Source organism: Cajanus cajan, chromosome 10 (assembly GCF_000230855.2).
Source record: "Cajanus cajan strain Asha chromosome 10, NIPB_CcT2T_4, whole genome shotgun sequence".
Classification (NCBI taxonomy): domain Eukaryota; kingdom Viridiplantae; phylum Streptophyta; class Magnoliopsida; order Fabales; family Fabaceae; genus Cajanus; species Cajanus cajan.
Window position 1 is genome coordinate 13,262,760 of NC_138526.1, and position 22,570 is coordinate 13,285,329.

At 33.7% G+C, this 22,570-nt stretch overlaps 2 protein-coding genes and 1 long non-coding RNA gene across 3 annotated transcripts; all 3 read left to right on the top strand.

Moving 5' to 3' along the window:
- The first annotated feature begins 463 nt into the window (after nucleotides 1–463).
- On the top strand, nucleotides 464–3,883 carry LOC109788231 (F-box/LRR-repeat protein At4g14096). The gene is given in 5 exon segments (XM_083064657.1): nucleotides 464–809; nucleotides 1,085–1,161; nucleotides 1,243–1,389; nucleotides 1,631–1,711; nucleotides 1,713–3,883. Coding segments are annotated over 5 exon segments (726 nt in total). The 3' UTR covers nucleotides 1,788–3,883.
- LOC145952753 (uncharacterized) lies at nucleotides 2,782–18,994 on the top strand. Its single transcript, XR_014430244.1, has 4 exons — nucleotides 2,782–2,825; nucleotides 4,301–4,395; nucleotides 5,533–5,599; nucleotides 18,676–18,994. It is a non-coding gene; the product is annotated as an uncharacterized LOC145952753 (long non-coding RNA).
- Nucleotides 18,995–20,989: 1,995 nt separating this feature from the next.
- On the top strand, nucleotides 20,990–21,583 carry LOC145952316 (uncharacterized). Its single transcript, XM_083064658.1, has one exon. The coding sequence runs from the start codon at nucleotides 20,990–20,992 to the stop codon at nucleotides 21,581–21,583; it is 594 nt and encodes a 197-aa protein (XP_082920784.1).
- Nucleotides 21,584–22,570: the final 987 nt, after the last annotated feature.

Below are 22,570 nucleotides of genomic sequence, written 5' to 3' on the forward strand. Positions count from 1 at the left end.
CATATTTAAATAAATGGAGGATGACTACGTGGATTTTTATATATATGAAATTATTTATACACTAATTCTATAATTAATGTTTTTATTTAATCCATTCACGTTTCCCTAAAAAGAAATTTAATCCATTCACGTGGAAAACCCCTACTTATAACATATTTTAATAATCTTCACATTTATTAGATGAAAAATGCATTAAACAATTTTGCAATTTTTAATACATTAAATATATATTTTTATTTAATACATAATGTATTCATAGAATTCAACCGTCAACATGAGCCGTTTCATATTCGTGACGTATGGCTTTTCCATGGAAAGTGCATCAACTTCAATGCAAACATAAACCTCTGAAACGAGTTTCGACGCTTAGGATCACTTTGTTGAGTGTATAAAATATTTGCATTCGCTGTTATATTTTGAAACATTGTTTTCGTGTTTGGTATAAGCTTTCTAAAATCAAAATATGGGCAACAGAATCAACATTTTGCCGGACGATGTACTATGCCACATTCTCTCTTTCGTTCCAACCAAAGAAGTAGTTGCGACAAGTGTTCTATCCAAGAGATGGAAACCCCTTTGGCGTTCAGTTCCTGCTCTCGACTTCGACTACTGGGGCTACTACTCAGTCATGAACGATAATGCCCGTTTTCACTTTGTTCAGTCTGTCTCTACATTTATCCTCTCCCGTGATTTGAACCAACCCCTCAAAAAATTCCTCATCAGATGCCGCTCTTCTGTTTTTGATTCTGCCTTTTTCAATGCATGGCTTACCACTGCTGCGCAATCCAGAGTTGAACATATCGACCTTTGTTTGTATTTTAAAATAATTGTCTTACCCCCAATCTTGCTTAACTGCAGAACCCTAGTGGTTCTCAAGTTGACATTCCTAGAAATGAGTGGTCTTTCATCTGTTCATTTGCCATCACTTAAAATCCTGCATTTGAATAATGTTAAATTTTTAGAGCGTACACATCTAGTAGTGTTTCTTTGTGGGACTCCTAATCTTGAGGACTTGGAAACCAAGGGTGTAAGGTTTCGTGACTATGAAACTAAAAAGAAATATTTAGAAGACTTCCCAAATTAGTTAGAGCTGTCATAGTCAAAGATGCAGTTCCACTGGATGTTCTTTATAATGTTCAATTTCTGCGAATAGAGGAAATGGTAATGTGATGCTTTGGTAATTACTTTCAATATTCAAGGAAATTAAGGTTTCTAATGGTTTGATTGTGCTGCAACTCTTAGGATGATGAAGACATTGAAGACCAGATTCCGAAGTTTCACAATTTAACTCACATTGAATTGTGTTATTTTGATTATACTCGGTACTGGATTGATGTGTTTAAAATACTTGAATATTGCCCCAAGCTTCGAAATCTCTCTATTGACATGGTTTGTTGAGTTACTATAATAATAATTTATATTTTGTTTTCTTCACATGCTTGCATTTATGTTGTTTGTTAATGCATGTTAACAGGAGATTCTAGACAGTGCACCTGATCGCGGTCTAAAAGAATATTGGTCATGTCCACCACGTGTTCCCAAATGCATCTCATTTCACCTTAAATCATGTTGCCTTAACAAGTACACTGGCACTGTTGGGGGGTTTGAATTTGCAAAGTATATCCTGCAGAATGCAAGAGTTTTGCGGGACATGACGATCTGCAATTGTGAAGATGAAGAGGAAAAGGAAAAACTTGAAATGATAAAAGAACTATCGTTGTGCAGAAGAATCTCTTCAACTTGTAAACTATCATTTAATTGATACTCTCATGCAAAGCTTAGGGTAGTTGCAACGTACAAGTAGTAATTTGATGTTTTCATTTTGATGGCTTGACGATCTGATTTTAATGTGTATATATCGAATTGGTCGAATGGACTTCTTAGTTTATTTTTTTCTTTGAAGTAATAAGTTTTTATATAATCAAATTCTTATATATTAAATTTTTATAAATTTTTCTTTTGAGCAGAAGGTTTTTAAAAAATTTTAATTCATTTATTTGAATTTTATTTACATAATTATTTATAAATTAAATTTTAATATTTTTTTTTATTAAAAACAATATTTTTTTTATTTATTGATAACTTATTTTTATATATTTTTTTTATTTTAAATATGATTTATATATTTACCAATATTTATTTGTATAAATTTTAAGTATGATGTATATATTAAACATTATAATGATTTAATTTACTGTGCACAAGAATCTGTTCAACTTGTAAACTTTCATTTAATTGATACTCCCAAGCAAGCTTGGGTAGTTGCAATGTACAAGTAGTAATTTGATGTTCAAATTTTTATAAAAGTTGAGTGCAACCTATCAACCTATTTAAAATATTTTATAGTATAAATTCTAAATAAAATATAAATTTATTATTATAAGTTTCACAAATGTTTAATATTTAAAAAGATAAGTAAATATAAGATTGTAATAAATCATACCAAATTTAATATAACAATAATGGTATAAAGTAGTTTTATATTTTAATTACAGATTATTATTTATGTTAAATTATTAACATTTATAAGTAATAAATAAAAATTTATATCAAAAAATTAATTAATCATATAAAATTATTTTACACCTGCATGATCATTAAATTTATTTATTTATTTATTTTTATTTAAATAGGTTAGTTTATGGACCTTAATGAAAGTTCAGTTCTGAGTTATCTTCTAATTGGGCCTGATTAAGGTTAGACTAAAGGCCCTGTTATTTCGTATATCCATCCCTACCTATAAATATACTCCCAAAACACTTGCACTATGTGCAGCCATGACCCATGAATCATCCTCTTCTCTTCTTATCAGAGAAAGCCACAATGTAGGTACCAAACCAAATTTGAAGAATATTTCCAGAAAAATGAATCCGGAATCTGTGGTTTAAACGGCAGAGACAATTGATGATGATGATACTAAGAGTGTAGTCATCACGATGAAATACATGTGTTAATTTGATTAAGAAAATGACAGTTGTGTAGTGCTTCATCTTCGCAATAATGTTATGTTGTCAAATAATCCATGACAGTCACAAAATATGAGAGCATGAGAAATTTCTTGGATTAGAACAATCCACTTTTGATAGAGAAATACTCATGTTAATTTCTACAAATAGAATCCGATTCTTGGATTCCATGAAATATTTGAATTTCTCATGCTTGGGAAATTTTCGTGGCTGCCGTTTATTTTTTTTTTCTCCCCTTCCTTGTGTCAAAGACTTCACCTTATTGATCATTGTGAAGATGAAGCATTACATATTTTCATGTCCTTAATCAAACGGTATTTTATAGTTGTCAAAACGAATGTCTTTACTCCTACTATTATCATCAATTGTATCTTCCATTTGAACCACACTTCTCAATTTCTGTCACAAGGTCTTGTGTGATTGACTCTTTGACCATGGTTTGCAATTTATTGTAAATGATTGCTGCTTTATATAGTTTCATATTTGTTGCAAGTGATTGGATAACTATCGATTTCTACATGTTTTACATGGATTTGATATTACTGAAACACTGTTAAACAGTGACGTAAAACAATGACACTTTCATTTTTTTCTTATTGAATAATTTGTGCAGATTCATCAAATGGTATAATTTTGATGTATGGAAATATTTAACTGATAAGGTGTTGGGGTTGAGTGAGTTTGAAAGACTACTCAGAGAAGAATATTTTTCGTTTGTTTGAGTTTAGCAATAGAATTTTAAGGCGAGTTTCGGAATATGATTTAAAGGTGAATTTAAATGCTTTCTGAATCTGATTAGCATGTGTAGAATTTAAAGATGAGTTTCCTAGAGCTGAATTAGCTCTAGAAATTGTACAAAATGCATTGAGCATGTTTTCATACAAAGAAAACCATTTTTATCAGAGTTTTAGTCTTGACATGGGTCTTATTTCTTCGAATGAGATTTCTGCCTCCAGTTCAGAGAGGCGGAAATTTTGGAATTGGTTTTGACTTTTTAGTATCATATAATCATATTTGTATAGTAAGTATTTATTGATACTTGCAATTTGGTTAAATGATATGAATGTATATTCCGTCATGCTTTACGGGTTAAAAAAACTTGTGAATGTATATCCTGTATCAACTACCGAATTATAATATATATTATACATTTTATACATATTTGATGCTCCCCTGTTGGGAGTTTTAGTTATATATGTAGCAACTCATTTGATTATGAATTATATAATCTTTTGGCAATTGAAATAGACTAAATTATTATTGAATTGCAAAAAAATAGATATTATGACTGAGATATACCTTTGAGTCACTTATTGTGTCTCTCATATCCGCAGTCATACACGATTTATGCTTGATTCACATTATTTGAATCCAGAGAATGTTCTTCCTATCTCGGTCAAAATTCACTCAAGTGTCAGACTGCTACAAGGTATGATCTTCCTAATTATTCTTCTACTGTCCTGATTCAACTTCTTCTTTCACATGCCTTTTGATGAAACTATTGTGTTAGTGCTAGCAGAGGGATGTATATACATGACTTTTGGACCATGCAGTTGCATTTTTCCTTGGGTGAAAATGTGATTGGCTAGAATTAATTCATCTGATCACGTTGTAGGCATGTCAATTGTCTTATTTCTACAAATTAGATTTATGCATCTACTTCAGAGGTGTGCATCCCAATTTTCTATCTGATATCCCAAGATCTAGTTAGTTATTACTGTTTGGTGCTAGGAATGTGATACACTGTAGAATGAAAATACCTTAACGGAAACTATGGAAAAGAAAAATGTAAGTGACACTCACTCTCTTCCTACCTCCTTCTATTAGTTAAAAATCACAAATTTTGATAAATCATAGTACTAAATTAGAAGGGACTCATTAAATAAATTGTGGAATCCACAAATTTTTTGATTTCCAGTAAACTAAAGCAAAAAATAAAATTTTACATGGAAATATTATGTGTAATCTGTGTTTTTTTTAACAAGACAATGCATTTTTTATAAGTCTACGTTTATGTGTTTCACAATCAGTGACAGACCTTGGTCATAATGATTTCTTCTGTTTTTTTTTTTTACCGGATGTATGATGATTTCTAGAATCTATTTAATAATGTTTGTTAGAATTACATTATTAGAAGAAAAAAGTTGTTAAATTAAAAAACAAAAAAGTGTCAATGATAACTTCATTAGAGAGGCATCGACAAAAAAAATGAGGTAATCTTTTTTTGAAAATTTTACTAATATGTGGTAAATGGGTATTAACACTAGTGCAAATTAGTGATACAATGATAAAATTTCATGTTGAATGTTATCCACCAAACATTATATGTGAGGCGATGATATAATTGTAATTTAGACTACTTTTTTTTATGTCTGATGCTAGCTTACCCAACTTAAAATGTCTTTTGTATGTTGGTTAAATAAGTAACCGACATATAGAACCTTTTAATAGACACGAACACTTCACGTCAGTGTTCTCATTTTTATTCTCACATTCCACTTCCTTTTCTGTTTCTTTCAATGATGATACAACTTCTTACCCACCTTTTTGCACCCTCAACGATAAGGTTTCCTCGGACGACTTATCTATCCAATGAGAGCACTTTTCAAATGGTGTCTTCTTCAAGCTCCTAGGTATGGCTCGTTTTCGTTTTCACACGATTTCATTTTTCTTGCCAATCTCGCAAATGTATATATGATTGTTGCTGTTAGATATTTGCTTTTGTTGTTGGTTCTTTGGATGGGTTGAGTTTAACATGCCCACATTGTTATGGTTTACATATTTTTAATATATGCACATATATGTTTGATGAAATGCTTTCATTTTTTTTTGGCTTGATTAAGGTTGTTTCAAGGATTGATTTGTGGGTAATTGTGGTTAGTGTCGATTGTGGTTGGTTTAGGGATTGATTTAAGGTTGTGTAAGGGATTGATTTCAATTTTTTCAAGGGGCTTTGTAGTGATTAATTATAACATTGTGTGTTTATGCTTTTATGCATGCTATGTTATGTATTAATGATTTATGATGTTTAAAATTGTTGTATTTGTGTTTTATGAGATTTATAAGTGTTCAAAGAGTTAAGGAATCTTTGAGGGCTGAGCTTTTTAGAGTTGTTTGAGTTAATATTTGAGTTGACCAAGAATATGGGAAAAAGTATATTTGATTTAGAAAGATATGAATTTCATAAGTTCATTTCTTTTAATTCTAAAGATAAGTTTTTAGAAAGAAGGCTCTAGAGTTAACAAAGTCAATTTTTCTTTTTTATTTTGTTGAGAACTTCCTTATCCTTCCCTGAGATTGAGATTAATAAGTAGAAGTAGATATTCAAGACTAATGAGCTTGAAATTAATCTTAGAAAGAAGTCAACCTTTAAAGATCTTATGGTTATTCCTGTTCCCCATTGATTCCTCTATTTCCTAAAGCAATTAAGATAAGTGAAGTTTGTTAGTTGGTCATTTAAGTTGTACTACATTGATTTTGTCGTAGATTTAGCCCATTAGAGGAATCTATGTTGAATTCTTGTTGTTGGAAGATGTTGGTGGAAGTTGGGGTTTTTTAGTGTGCTGAGCCAAAAGCCTAAAAGATTCTTAACCCTTGGTGATATGTTGTTGCAAATGGCTTTTGAGTTGTATGTGATGTTTAATTTTAGTTTTATAGATTGCATGTAGTATTTGACCCATAGTACAAGGTCAAAATAAAAAAAATTATATTATAGGTAAATATTAACAAAGAAAAGGAAATGGACTTAAAGATAACCCAAGTCTAGTATTCTCTTGGTTCCTTTTGGATCGGACCCCTAGGCATGATTCCATCACCCCTCTCTCTCTAAAAGGATTTGTCCTCAAATCTAAATCTCTTTCTTCTACCTTAACACCTGCAAAAGCAAGTATTTTACAAGTGTTAGAGATATCGTATTCTTGCAACTTAAGGGAATCTATCCTAGGTCACCTTGCATCCTTGCTAGGTATGTGATGGGTCTATCCTTAATGATTTTTATTTTATTAGGGTCTTGTTAAACCCCTTTCGAACTAACACAAAAATGTGAAAAAAAGGCAGACACTAGAAGGGGAGTTGAATAGTATCAATCAAAAACTCATCTTTTTCGAGTAATGAAGTAGTAATGTTAATAGTAAAGTGCAGAAGAAGAGGTAGATGAAACACACGACAATTTTTATACTGGTTCGTCTCAACCATCAATAATACATTTAGTTCTCAATCCAACTAGATTGAGTTCCACTATCTTAAACAAAATACAAGTATTCTTTTATATTTAAGATTATCTAATTCTTTATTTAATTTTTAAATTTCTTTTTCTAAGTTTGAAATTGTTTTCTTATACGATGATACTAATTTTGCGAGTTTGAGAGATTCTTTATGCAAGTCATTCAATGCATCTTGAAGTTCATCAAATGAAATAGAGATATCATTGTTAGAAGACGTTACGTTTTCTTCGCTTTCATAATCCTTGGCTAAAAGACCCAAGTTTACAATTACATTTTCTGATTCACATGTAGAATCCATGTCATTTTATTCCCAAGTGATATATGTTTTCTTTCCTTTCTTTTCTTTGAAGCTTTTCTTGTTAGATCTTTCCATCTTTCTTTTATAGATTGGACATTCTAATCTCAAGTGTCCAAGTTGATTACATTCATAGCATTTTGGGATTGAAGAAGAATCTTCTCCTATTCTCTTATTGTTGAAATTAGATCTTCTTCGGTTTCCTTTGTTTCTAAGGAATTTGTTGAACCTTTTTACAAAAAGGCCAAAATCCTCATCATCCTCTAAATCATCTTTCTCAATATTATATTCTTTGTCATCCACTTCATGAATAGATGATGATTCTTTAAGTGCAATGCCCTTCTTCCTTTTATCACTTTCTTCATTTTGATTCAGTCTCATTAATTCCATTTCATGCTCTTGAAGTTTCCCGAACAATGGAGCAAGAGACATTGTTGTGAAATCTTTTGATTCTGCTATTGTAGTCACCTTTGGTTTCCATTCCCTACTCAAACATCTCAAAACTTTGTTAATAATATCTTCATTTGGGAATACTTTCCCTAGAGATGCAAGATAATTAATTATGTGTAAATCTCTTTTTGCATATCTTGTATACTTTCATTTTGATTCATTCTAAACAGTTCATATTCATAGTTTCCTTCGGGAAAGAGAAAGTTTGATGAGATCATTATTAATCTTGAAGCTTTTAAGCCTTATACAAGATACTTGCTCTTGATATCACTTGTTAGACAAGTAGTTTCATACAACTTAAGAGGGGAGGGGTGAATTAAGTTTTCTAGGTTTTCTTAATAATGGAAATTTTCCTAATTACTTTCTTATAAATTCAATTCGTTAGATAAATTTGTATGTAGAAAATGAAGATGCACGCTACTTAAACACAATCAAAAGGAATAAATAAAAGAGTAAAGAGAAGAAATTGTAAACTCGATTTTATACTGGTTCGGCCAATCTTGCCTACGTCCAGTCCTCAAGTCTCCCACTTGAGATTTCACTATTCTTGTAATCCTTACAAGACATGAATCCTCCAACACTTTGGAATTTCCTTTCCTTGTGTCAATTGAGATCCATCAACACCTAGGAGAGAAAACACTTTCTCCTTTACATATTGAATGATAGAATAATTTTAGTAAATATCTCTCTTAAAGAGTATGTATTACAAGTTAAAGATACTAAAAGAACTTTTAAAGAATTTGCAAGTGATTATGGCCAATGAGTTTTTGTAATAGTTTTTCACACTTAAGTTTGTAACCTTTTGAAAGAAAAATCACACATATTTATAGATAAAAATCCCATGGTTGTATCCTTTCATGAAAAGGTGTAACTATTTGTGTTCTTCTAAAAAGATACACTGGTAATCGATTACAAGGATTTGGTAATCGATTACAATAGTTATAAATTTGAATATAATTGAAACGTTGTATCTTATTATTCAAATTTTGAAGTACTCTCTCCTAGTAATTGATTCCAAGTGCTGGTAATCGATTACTAGAACATATTGTTACAATGTTTCAAAAAAAAATTATGTAGAAAACTTCATATCAATAATTTCTTTCACAAATCTTTTTTAAGAAATGATTTGAACTATTCTTTAAAACTTTTGTTAAGTCTTTTGAAAATATTTTTACTTACTTCCAAAAGATTCAAAAATTTGCTTAAATTTAAAGAGATTAAATTGAGGTTTTTTGAAAACTTATTTTTAAGGCCAAACATACTTGCAATTCTAAAAGATTCTTTTATATTTTTAGCTAAGTTGACCAAACTTATCTATGTAACACTTGAGATCTTGTTCTTGCATCAACTTTCTTTAGCTCAACTTTGATTCTTCTTCAATGCTTTATAATCACTTTGGCATCATCAAAACTTTTGTGTATAAAACCTTCCACAAATCTTATAAAAACAATTATATGTGGGTAAAAATTTATAAATGTCGTTTAATCTTACTGACAAGACGCGATACAACTATTTAAGAATAGAAGTTTTTACACAAAGAATGAATGAATAATAATTTGTACAAAAGTTCTTCCTCTTTATGATCTTGGAGTTCTTTATATGGTAGCCCGGATGAATATGACTATTGCAAAACCTTCAGGGTTCACCACAATCTTGCTTCATCTATCTTTATTATGAGTTCCTTGAGATTAGAAGTGTCCATTGATGTGTTAAATGCTTGCATTAACACCAAACTATCTCTTCTTATCTAATCAAGGAGGCTACTTATCAACCTTAGGATACAAAATGAACTTTCTAGGAGATGTGTCGGTGAAGAGTAGGTTCTATATCAACTTTTGCTAACTTTCTTCATGATTTTAGGATTTGTTTGTCTTTGTTTCTTTTGTACATCATGGCTTCATACATATTTAAGACATTATTAAGTAAGAATGTATGCTTTGCCTAATGACACATCGTTTGTCTAAAGGTTTACATCTTATGCTTCGTTTGTCTAAAGGTTTACATCTTATGCTTCGTTTGATTTGTATTTTGTAAAAATATTTTTCTTTTAAAAAAATGGTTTGTTTATTATCATTAAAACATGGATGTTTGAGGGATCCAAGATTGTCTTTTGACTTAAAAATCTCTCCCTTCTTGATGGTGACAAACACGTTTTTGAAACTAAGGTTTTTCTTGTCTTAGAAAATAGTTTTGTTGATTAAGACGAAGTGATTTTTGCGAAGATAACTTAATCGTAGAAAATTGCTTAATTTTCTTTAAGACATGGAAGTATTATAAAACTATTAGAATAATATAAGAACACATCTATTAGACATTGTGTATAAGATCATACGAGCAATTTAATTTTACACATACATTGATTTAAGATATGTATATTGGCATGTTCTTTTGATCTTATTGATCATTTCAAAGCATTATTGATGACTAAGCAATTATGTATATTAGCATGGTTATTCATTTTAGAACCTATCAGAGTGGACATATTGAATTATTTGCATTAGAGCATACATTGCACATCATAGCCTTAGGTGTCTATCAAGGCATATGTTATGTATCATGTATATCAGAGCCTAATATGTTTATTAGATCATATGTTCAGAGTATATCATGTATTTTTTTATGGAAGAGCCTATTTTTCAGAACATTACTAATTAATGGTATTCATACTAGAGCATATATAAGTATAAGATAAAATGCATAGGGGGCTCCTCTTGAAAACATGCATGATTTGAAAGGCATTATATTTGTGTAGAGTAAAACAAAATTTAGCAATACCAACAATCAGAGCATATTATACATAAAAATGTTTTAAAAAAATATTCAAAAACATAATGTCTACTCCCTCTTTTAGCACTAGAAAAAACATTATGCAGAAGTGCGTCCCCCCTAAGAGTAGTCTTCCTTCTAATCAAATCTCAACTCAATGTTTAAACGGCTATGCAACTTGTGGAATTTTTCTTTCATAACATGCTTTCCACTTATAAGCAAAAAAAAAAGCTTTGAAGAAACCAACAAGAAGGTTGTTCTGATCATTTTTTATTAAAAGGGGAGGAGTCTAGGGTGGAGTCGATGAACCTAGTTGTTCAAAAATAGGAGAAAAAAAAAATTTCTATACAAATAAATAATGTTAATAGGTAAAAATATGTGAAAATTAACGAACAAAAAAAGGAGAAATAATGATAAATCCTACAATGAGTGAAAAGTATTGGAGACAGTGGGAATAACATTGGAAGGGATTGGGGGGGTTTACATGCTTCTTGCAATAGTGTAGGGTAAACTTTTTATTTTGACTTTGTTGGAGGCACCAAACTTATGACACTTAGCATATCGCATGTAGCGCACATCTTCCAAGTATGGCTTCAACTTCTCCTTACCCTTATAGACGGAGTGGAGAGTAGTCTTAGGACGAGTATCAGGAATGAAAAACTTGGTCTATGACTAGATCATCCACGACTGTATACGTCACCAAGCATCTGGGATAGATGATGAGAAGTTCTTTCACAAATTAGCTCCAAAATAGCTCGCGAGTGGATGATATTTTAAACTTCATGATAGTGTTGCTGGATAAGTTGAGTTGTTTAGGCATCCAGATATGGTGGGTCATTGAGATTAATAAGCCTCAATACAATTTGCAAGGTAGTGTTTAGCTTAACGCCAATCCCAAGGGCTTCACAATAGTGCATGATGACGTACTATTTTTAGTTGAAGCAAGAAGACCTTTTAGTGGCATCAAGGAATATGAGTACCTAATCATCTTTTGTGGTACGCTCTTCTTATAGTCGTTGTAGTTCTCTCTCCTCCTTAGAGTTTATGCTCTCAGACTCAAGATTTTCAATTAGGGCCATAGAGGATAAATAGTCTTCCAACTCCACCAACGATGTGTATACTTGCAAGGGCATTGCTCGATTATGACCTCAATAGATAGAGGTGCAATGTCATTGGAAATGCGAGAAGTTTCCACCAATGGGGAATGTGGGCACATCAAGTTCAACAAAAATTATTGGTAGATCAAAGGGAGAGACAACTAGGATAGTTGGTGCTTCAACTTGGATTGTTGAAGCAGGAGTATAGCTTCTAGCAACATCATCTACATAGTAGACTCATCATTCTGAGTTGGTCATAAACTCGCATCTTCATTAGATGATGGTTGAGCAAACGAAGACCAGAGTCTATAACCGACTCAATCAGATAAAGTTATTGGATTGATTAGATCTTTTGTGGACAGATGCAATGTTTCTTCAAGAATTTTTGCTTCTTTAGTGGCCAACTCTTCATCTTTCCATCTTTACTCTTCTACCTCCATTTGAGACAATGTCGTGGCATGCTTAAAGACCCTTGCTACTCCTTTGTTGTTTGAGGCTCAATGAGACCTTAAACCAACCTTATTTTCTTGGAATTTGGGGAAAGAGGTGCTACATATGGTTAAGGTGGAGATGATGGTGACTTAGGTTTGGGAGCTGGGCAAGAAAGATGAAAAGAGATGGATTTGTCATCTGAGTCAAAGAAGAGTCATGGACATGGATGTGGAGCGGTTTAGGGACGTGGGATTTTGTTTTAACTTTTGGTGGTGGAGAGGTTTGTGTTTGGGTCTGAGGGAGAAAGGTTGTGGATGAGGGTGGCTCCTGGTGGTTCTATGGCTGGTTATGGCCTTTTTCAAAGGAGATTCCTTAGATGGCTCCATCTTCACTTCCACTACAAACCTCTTCACTTGAGGAAACAAATGGGCAATCCCCATTCTCTTCAAGGTGGTTGTTGTGATTTCACCATCCTCTTTCCCTTTTCTCCATGCTAATGGTGTCCATGTCGATCTCTTGGATTATCTTTGTGGCCATCCCATGGGGAATGAGTGCTCTCTTACTCTGATTCTAATCTCGTTGTCGAGATAGGACTTCCAATAGTTGTAGACCAAACTAGGCAAGTTAATCTTCACACCCATGCACAAATGATACATGAAAAACCTATCCATATTAAAAATATTATCCCTATAACCAAAATGAAGGATGAATGTGTTGAACAAAAGATTGTGGAATAGCCCACACAAGGGCTCCAAGTTGTTCAAGTGGAGGTATTTCTTCAACTCTATCTTCTCCATGGGGAAAAGAGTGGAGTATAGTATCATATCCAAAGTGCATGTCATGATGGTAGCCTCCCAGTCACTAGAATAGAAGATCCCTTCCTCCCTACAACCCAAAATGATTTCTCTTATGATAAGGTTAATCCTCATTGTGGTTCTGTGCACCTATCCAACAAAGGCAGAAGCGTCTTGTCTTGTTAATGCCTAGAAGTAGGCATAGGCAGCGTGAAACCAGTCACACTCTATCTTAGTGAACGATGTTCATCCAACCTTGTCTAGGTAGTGCTTCACATGATACTATTCATCCTAAAGCTTCTATGTTGCAATGGTCTTCCCTAAAAGAAAGGCAAACTCAGGGTGTTCTTCCATGGGAACCTTATTGTTATGGATAGTTTGCATCTCAGGTGCCATTTGTGGTTTTAAAGGTGAAGTGTTTGAGTTGGAAAGATTAGGGTTTAGAGAAATAAGAGTGAGAGAAAAACTACAGTTGACATGACGTACCTCTATCAATTTCTCTTCTCCACATAACACTTTACCGAATCCTATTCTTTAATCATTTTAACACACTGAATGACATGAAATGCAAAGATATCATTTCAGAATAAGACGATACGTTAGTGTACATATATGAATATAAAATTTGCACAAACTAATATGTGTGTCTGTCTATGCATAAGATGATGCATTTTAGATGAAGCATGGTAAGATGATGCAATAGAGTAACACGATGCACTATTTATATTTTGAAAGACATTTTAAGAAAATATGATCTCTATTGAATCTAAAATGTTCCTCAACTAAAATATTAGTAAAAATATCAGCCCATTAGTGATATATGTCTATAAATTTTATATCCAAAACTCTTTTTTGAACATAACCACGAATGAAATGATAACTTATCTCAATGTATTTAGCCTTAGAATATTGAATAGGATTTTTAGCACTTGTGTTATCATAGAAAATAGGTATATGATTTTCAAGATTAGAGTAGTCTTCTAATTGATATTTCACCCATAGGAGCTACGAGCAATACCCTACTGCAAAATTGTATTTTACCTCTAAAGTAGAAAAAGGTACTGAGTTTTGCTTTTTGTTGGCCCATGAAATGAGATAGTTGCCCAAGAAGTGACATCTTTCACTTATTTTTTTCTCTCAATCCCATCTCCTGATTATAGCCTTGTGCTACTAATCTAGCCTTATTTCTTACCATTTTACCTTGCTTTGTTTATGCTTTTTGGTTCAATGTCTGACACCAAAACATATGAGGCACTGCCTTTGAGAGTAGACCTTGTTTTGGCCCTTTCAGTCTTATCATCGAGAATTTGATCTTGTGGGTGATGATTGACGAACTTCCAATCTTTGTGAGATATTTGGCAACTTCATCTAACTGATTCATCTACCCTTCTGGCATAGTCATCATATGATTACTAGCGTTTGGCTCCTTTGACTTCTCTGCATCAATCTACAAATATACAAATTCATCTTCCAAATTTGACAATTTCCTATTATTCATTAATGCATCATTAAACTTCACATGGATAGATTCCTCTACCATAGAGGTTCTACAGTTAAAAACTCTATATGCCTTTGAGGTATTTGAGTATCCAAGGAAGATCCCTATTTCCACTTTTGAATCAAACTTTCTAAGTTGATCGTTAGTGTTCAAGACATAACACTCACATTCAAATGGATGAAAGTATGATATGCTAAGTTTTCTCCCTTCCATAATTCATATGAAGTCTTATTTAACAATGGTCTTATCAATTTTTTTTGAATATAACAACTCGTGTTCACTACTTCTGCTAGAAGTGTTTTGGCAAAGATTTTTCACAAAGCAAAGTTCTCTCTATTTCTTGTAAGGTTTGGTTCTTTCTATCAACTACCCAATTTTATTGAGGTGTTCTTGGTGAATAGAAGTTGTGAAAGACACCATTCTCTAAAGAGCATTCTTTTCACAAAAGGTTTTGAAATCATAATTTTTAAATTCAGTTCTATGATCACTTCTGACAGTAGAGATGGAAAAGCCTTTTTCATTTTGAACATATTTACAAAATATTTCAAATACTTTGAAAGACGCGTGTTTGTGGGTTAGGAAGTAAACCCATGTGTATCTAGAATAATTATCTACAATGACAAATCCATACTTCTTATCACCCAAACTTAAAGTTTTAGTAGAACCAAACAGATCCATATGTAATAGTTCTAAGGGTTTAGAAGTGAAAAAAAAAACTTTCTTGGATTTAAAAGATGGTTTAATTTGTTTCCCCTTCTGACATACTGCATAGAGAAGATAAGTGTTCCATGAAACCTCAGACAATCCTTTTACTATACCCTTTTTAGTTAATTTTCTAATGTGTTTCATATTGGCATGCCCAAGGCTTTTTGTGCCAAATCCATTTTTCATCTTCTCTAGAAACTAAGCATGTTATATTTTGTTTTCCTACATTTTCCAAATTAATCTTATAGAGATTATTCTTTCTATGGGAAGTAAAAAAAAAAAGACTCATTGTCTTGTTTGACTACGCATGCATCTTTGTCAATCCATTGTCACAAAATTGATTTATTATGCTAAGCAGATTATACTTTGAGCCTTCAACATACAAAACATTATTTATAGTAGGTATAAAATTTTTACCTATCTTACCTATACCTTTAATCTTTCTTTTTCCTTTTCCTTCAAAGGAGACAAATCCCTCATAAGGTTAAATGTCTAGGAGCATAGACCTCCATCATGTATCGTTAGCACCCATTATCTAGGTACTAGTGTGAGTCCTTCCTTTTTCCCACCAAGGATACTTGTAACGGAGATTATCTATGAGTTTGGCACCCAAATCATTTTGGGTTCTTTCTTGTTAGTACCCATGACCTTAGACTTATCTTTCCATTTACTTCAAGCTTGTCCTCCTTTTCCACTAACTTTGCAAAAAGTAGTCTAGGTATGAATTAAGATGTCTTAGATCAAGAGTCAAAGTCAAGACCAATTTTTTTTTTTATTAAAGCCTTCTATGTTTCAAAAGCATGTTTAATTTAGAAGACCCATCAACAAATTTAGCTAGGTCCCTTCTAAGTTGTACGTTTTTAGCTTTTAATGTTGTAACCTCAAGTGGGACGCTGCTATTAATCTTTTCTTTAAAAGTCTAAATCTTTCTTGTAGTGTCTAACATGTCTATATTGAGTTTATCATTCTCACTTTGTAAAATTTTACATTTCTCTATTAAATTATTATACTCTAGAGAGATCATATGAGATTTTGCAAGAAGATTCTCATAAGACATCTTTTCTTGATCAAAATCAGATGAATAGGAGTTGGAATCAGAATTTACCTCAATCTTTGTATCGTTTCATTTAGAGTTTAAGATTTAGGATTTATGATTTAGTAGACGACCTCTTGTTGTCTCTTTGACCAAGTTTCTTGAACTTGTCCTTTTTCTTGTGGAAACTCCTCAGTTTTCCTTTCTTTTTCAGCATGTCCTTGAAATTTTTAGACATGAAAAATCATCTATCGAGTTCTCAAAGCTACCATCTAAGCTATTGGGCTTAGACTCAAACTTCAATGCCTTCACTTTATCTCTTCTCTTATTGGTTTCAACACTTCTCAAAGTAATGGATTGGTTAGCTTTAAGTTAATCTTTGTTGTTCAGGTGAACTTCATGGATTGGTAGAGCTTTAAGAAGTTCATCAAGAGAAAGAGCTTTCAAGTCATGAGCCTTTGAGATTGTGGTGGCTTTGGTCTTTGAGATCTTTGGAAGGCTATCTAAGATCTTGAGATTGTTTTGACCTTTTGAAAACTCAATTTCCATGAATGTTAACCCATTAAAAAAATTTTAGAATCCTCCAAACATTTTGCCTATGGTCTCATTCTCCTTTATGGAAAACAACTTAATTTCTTTGAAGAATGGTAGCTCATTTGAGTCTGACATCCTTATAGTACCCTCATGAATTACTCTGATGGCTTCCCATTTTCTTTGGTCGTAGAGTAGCTATAAAATTTGTTGTTCTCGATTCTAGATAAGAAGCAAGCCAAAATGTATCTGGCTTTTGTATTGAGTTGTAGAATGTTATAATCCTTTTGAGTGTAATGGCTCTTAGGCTTAGTAAAATCTACATCTCCTTGTGTGATGATCTTCTAGAGGTGGTATTAGGTGGATTTAATGAACATTTCCATTTTACCCTTCCAATATGGGTAGGCTTCTCCATTAACGGCTGGTGACTTTGTAAGAGAAGCTCCCCTTGGTAGGTATTGGCTTTCACTATTTCCCATAATAAATTTTTCTCTTTTTGGACAGTTAGATGCTCAACCCCGTCAAAGGTTGAGCTTATACTGAAATGTGGAGAAAACACGGACACTAGAAAGAGAGTTGAATGTCAATTAAAACCTCGCACTTTTTTGAGCAATAAAGTAGTACTGCTAACAGTAAAAAGTGTAAGAGAAGAGGCAGACAAAATACACGATAATTTTTATGTTGGTTTGTCTTAACCACCGATATTACATCTAGTTCTCAATCTAACTAGATTGAGTTCCATTATCTTAAACAAGATACAATTATTCTTTCAACAAGGTACTTCTTTATTAAACTTAAGTGTTCTTTGAATTGCCTCTTTAAGCAATCTACCCAAGTATTCTTTTAACATAAAGCCTATCCAATCTTCAACGCCAAGTATTCTTTCAGAATCAAGTTTCTTCAAGCTCAAACAAGTATTCTTTTATAGACAAACTTCTTCAGGCTCAATCCTATATCAACAATTATTATGGGTAAAGTTTTACAAATGTTGTTGTCTTATTGACAAGATGTGATACAACTAGTTAAGAACAAAAGTCATTATAGAAAGAATGAAGGAATAATAATTTATACAAAATTATTCTTTTTGATCTTGAAGTTCCTTATATAATATCTTGGATGAAGATCACTATTGCAAAACCTTAAGGGCTCCTTACAAACTTGCTCCATTTGTCTATTACGAGTTCCTTAAAATAAGAAGTATCCGTTGATGTATTAAATGCTTGCATTAATTGCATTTCATCAAGATCAAGGAGGCTACTTGTAGCTTAAAAATCCTTCTTTTATCCTACCTTTACCACGACCACATTACAAGCTAAATAAAAGTCCTTCTAATCTTTAATTGTATATGTTTCAAGTTGTGGAAATTAGAGGCTTGTTAAAACTTGGATGTGCTAGTTTTCATGATAGGTTTAAGTGTAAATACAATTTTAAACACTTGAGAGTTAAGAGTTATACATCATCTTGTGCAGTCCTATGAGTTTTTGAATCATTCTTTAATTTGACTTGTTAACTTGCTTGCTTTTAATGTCATTTATGTCTCATAGATTGTTTGTAGCCTTGAATCTAGGAATAATTGTACTCTTTCTCTTTTTCAATACATTGGAAATTCATTAAAAAGTGTTGAAATTTTGTATTTATTTTCTTTTTAGTTTTAGGTTTATTAGTAAGTTTTGCCTTAGAGTGCAAAAGAATAAGTATGAGGGTATTTGATAGACCAAATTTGTATATCTTTCTATGCATTATTTTTTGTTTATTTGAATTTTATTAGTATTACATTGTGATATAATAGTTTTGATTTGTTCTAGTGAGTCATTTTGGTCTTAATTGTAAATTTCAGTTATTTTTCATAATTGTTTTTCCTATTTTGATATTATTTCTTGTGCAGGTTGTATCTAGAGCTCCCAAAATCAGATTTGGACATTCTTGATGTCGCTAAAAAGATAAGAGAGAGTTAAAGAACTTCTCTATTGAGAGTAAATGCCATTTAGGATGTTAAACGACCCAGAAATGCGTTGCAAAGTTATAGTCTTGCATAGTATTTTCTTTTTATTTTTAGAATGTAATGTTAGGATTTGTTTAATGATGTAATTAATTGATTTGATGGATTGGTCCTTGTAAATATTCTGATTAGGCCCACTATATTTCTCTATTAATAAGTGTTGTTAGACTTGTTATATACACTTTACACTCATTTTTTTTCTTCAGATTTTAGAGTTGTTTCCTCTACAAGTTTTTCAAAATTCTCTACTATCTCTCTCTCAAAGTTTTCTCTTTACATTTTTCTACATAAAGGAAATACAATACCTTGATAAAGATGTGTGACTAATTCATTCATTTGATTCAAGGTTTCATAAATTACGGTAAAATTTGTTGGATTAGTTTTGCATTTTAAATAAAGCCCTATTTCTCAGGGTTAAACTAGTATGTCAGTTAGCTATTGTTTAGGTGTGCGTAGGTGTGCGTGGCCTATTTTATAGCCATGTACGTAGATTCAGTTTTTATCTTTTTTTGAAAGAAGATAGATATGCTAATGCATCACTATGTGGGCAAGAGATCCTAACTAAGTTAACACCTCAGCCCACACCATTCATCTGCAGCATATCAAAAAGAGCTAAAATATAAAAGAATGTAAAAGTACAGATGGGGGACCAGACCAAAACCCATCAAACAAAGTAAAGAAAAAACTACGTAGCTAGACAGTGCCACAGCAATATGCATATTTCAAGAAACAAATCATTCAAACTATAGCAGTATATTCAAGCAGGATTCCTAAATGTTCCAATTTAAGAGAATTTAGCAGGCTTGACGGCCTTAGCTTTGGACCTTAGCTGATAATCAGCACAGGTTTGCTTGGGCTTGCCCGGGGGGTGCTTTTAATTTCTGTTGCTGTTCCAACACTACTCGTGACTGTTGCAACCCCCTTGACCCTGTTTGCAGATTTTGTTGAGGCACTAGCATGACTGCCAGCCTCTGTCGCAGCTGAGTTATTTTGGCGCTCCACATATGCAGCATCAGCCTCAATAGCTTTGTGCCATAGCTGAGCAGCTTTTAAGCCAGCTGTTCTTCCTTTTGCAGCGTCACGAGCTTGAAAGTACTTGATCCAACTAGCATTAAGTGCTTCCATCTCGGCTGCATCAGTAGCTGATTGTGAAGCAGCTGGATCAGCAGCTGGGGCGAATGCAGCATCCGTGACCAGCAAGGCACCAGATGCATCATGAAGATCTTCTTTCACCGAGGCGGTCATTAAAGTTACAACCGCAGCTGCATCAGCTGCTTCTTCCAATGCACCGACCAGCCCAGTAGCTGGTTCTATCACAGGAGAACCATCTCCATCTTTCCCATGCACCCGTGAATTGGTGCTTAATGCATCATCACCAATATGCTGAACTGATCCTGCATGATTGGGACTCGGATTATGTGCAAAGTCAGCACCTGCCACAGCCCCTAACGGTGTAGTGGCTGCCACGGTTAGTGCAGTTGCGTAAAGCTCAACAGCTGCTGCATCAGCACCTTGCTTCGATATCAAATTTGCGGCATCAGCTGCTTTCTTCTTTTTCCTTGGATTTTTAACGCTGATCAAAGGCCCAGGAGCTTCACGTGGTGCTGCCCCAGGAGCTTCAGCGCCAGCACCAGCTGTATCACATGCAGCTGTCTCAGCCAGTGCAGGTGCATCAAAAGCAACAGCTGCTGCATCACCATGCTTTAGTGCATCAGCCGTGACCACCAAGGCACCAACTGCAGGAAAATTTAACACAGCAACTGCGTCAGCTGCTTTAATGGCAGCACCGCCTGGGCCCGCACCTGCTTGTGTATCATCATGATCATGCCCAGCAGCAGCTGCTGCACCATTTTTAGGACCAGCCGACTCATTCCCGACTGCACCAGTATCATCCATGTCAAATGCTACATGCGTTCCAGCCATTGCAGCAACTTTATCTTATCCATGTAAAGGCTTATAAAAGTCGTGCTCTTTCAATTGAATAAACATCAGAATATTTTCTATTCACAAATAGTGTGTGCATAAATTGTGCTCTGAGTTTTTAACAATTGGTATCAAAGCTCCATACGGGGCCTGATACAGTGTGAACTGGTATGACGTGAGTGAAAGGAGTGAAAAGAGTGTAGGGTCTGGGAAACAGTGTGAGTGCATATACAAAAGAAAGGGAAACAGTGTGAGTGCATAAACAGAAGAAAGAAGGATGTCTGGCTCAGAGAAATTTGTTCAACCTGCCATCCCGAAATTTGATGGTCATTATGAGTTTTGGTCTATGACCATGGAAAATTTCTTACGTAGCAAGGATATGTGGCAGATTATTCAAGATGGGATACCGCTGTTAGGTACCCACCCCACTGAAGCTCAAGAAAAAGTTGTAGCTGACGCTATATTGAAGGACTTGAAGGTAAAAAATTACCTGTTTCAAGCCATTGACAGGGAGGTATTAGACACTATTTTGGACAAGAGTACGTCCAAGAAGATTTGGCAATCCATGCAACAAAAATTCCAAGGCTCAACCAGGGTCAAGCGAGCACAGCTCCAAGCCTTGAGACGTGAGTTTGAATTACTCACTATGAAAGATGCTGAAACCATTGATCAGTACCTGGAACGTACACTCAGTACTGTCAACAAGATGAAGTCGAATGGAGAGGTGATGGACTCAAGTACTGTGGTTAGCAAAATACTCAGATCACTGACCCCAAAATTCAACTATGTGGTTTGTTCAATAGAGGAATCTAATGATTTGAGTAAACTAAGTCTTGATGAACTCCATGGAAGCTTACTGGTTCATGAGTAGCGAATGCAGGACTCTCAACCCGATGAACAAGTTCTGAAAATTACTCATGATAGTAGATCAAAAATAGGTCGTGGTCATGGAAGAGGTCACGGAAGACAATCACTGAATAAAGTGATTGTAGAGTGTTTTCGGTGTCACAAACTAGGACACTTCCAATACGAGTGCCCACAAGTGGAAAAACAAGTGCATTATTCAATGTACGAGGAATCATCAAGGGTAGAAGATGAAGTACTATTGGTAGCATATGAAGAAACAAATCATCAATCTGTGCAGCAAGAAGATTGGTTTCTTGATTCTGGTTGCAGTAACCATATGACCGGAAATAAACGGTGGTTTACCAAGATACACAAACAGGGATTGTGCAAGACCGTCAAGCTTGGAAATGACACCACTATGGCGGTAGAAGCAAAAGGGGACATTCGAGTTTGTATTAATGGCTGCTCATATACCATAACAGATGTATATTACGTCCCAGAACTTAGAACCAATCTTCTAAGTTTAGGGCAACTTGGCTGTATTGATTCAAAATGGCACTTGCAAAATTTTCCATCCAGATCGTGGATTACTTCTACATTCTAGCATGAAAGGAAATAGGATGTTTTATCTAACATCCTCAATGAATCCTCGCGAATCACAGTGCCTTCATGTAAATGAATCTTCTGAACGAGAAGTACAACTTTGGCATAAAAGGTTTGCTCATCTGAACTTTCAGGGACTTTGCACACTTGCCAACAAGCATTTGGTAACCGGCCTTCCACCTCTAAAGGCGTCCAAAGAAACATGCACCTCATGTCTCACTGGAAAACAACATAGGGACACCATACCCAGACAAAGTCCTTGGAGAGCCTTGAAGAAACTCCAACTAATTCATGCTGATGTGTGTGGTCCCATTTCACCCTCATCTCACAGCAACAAAAGGTACATTCTGAGTTTTATTGATGATTACACTCGTAAAACATGGGTTTACTTTCTGCATGCAAAATCTGA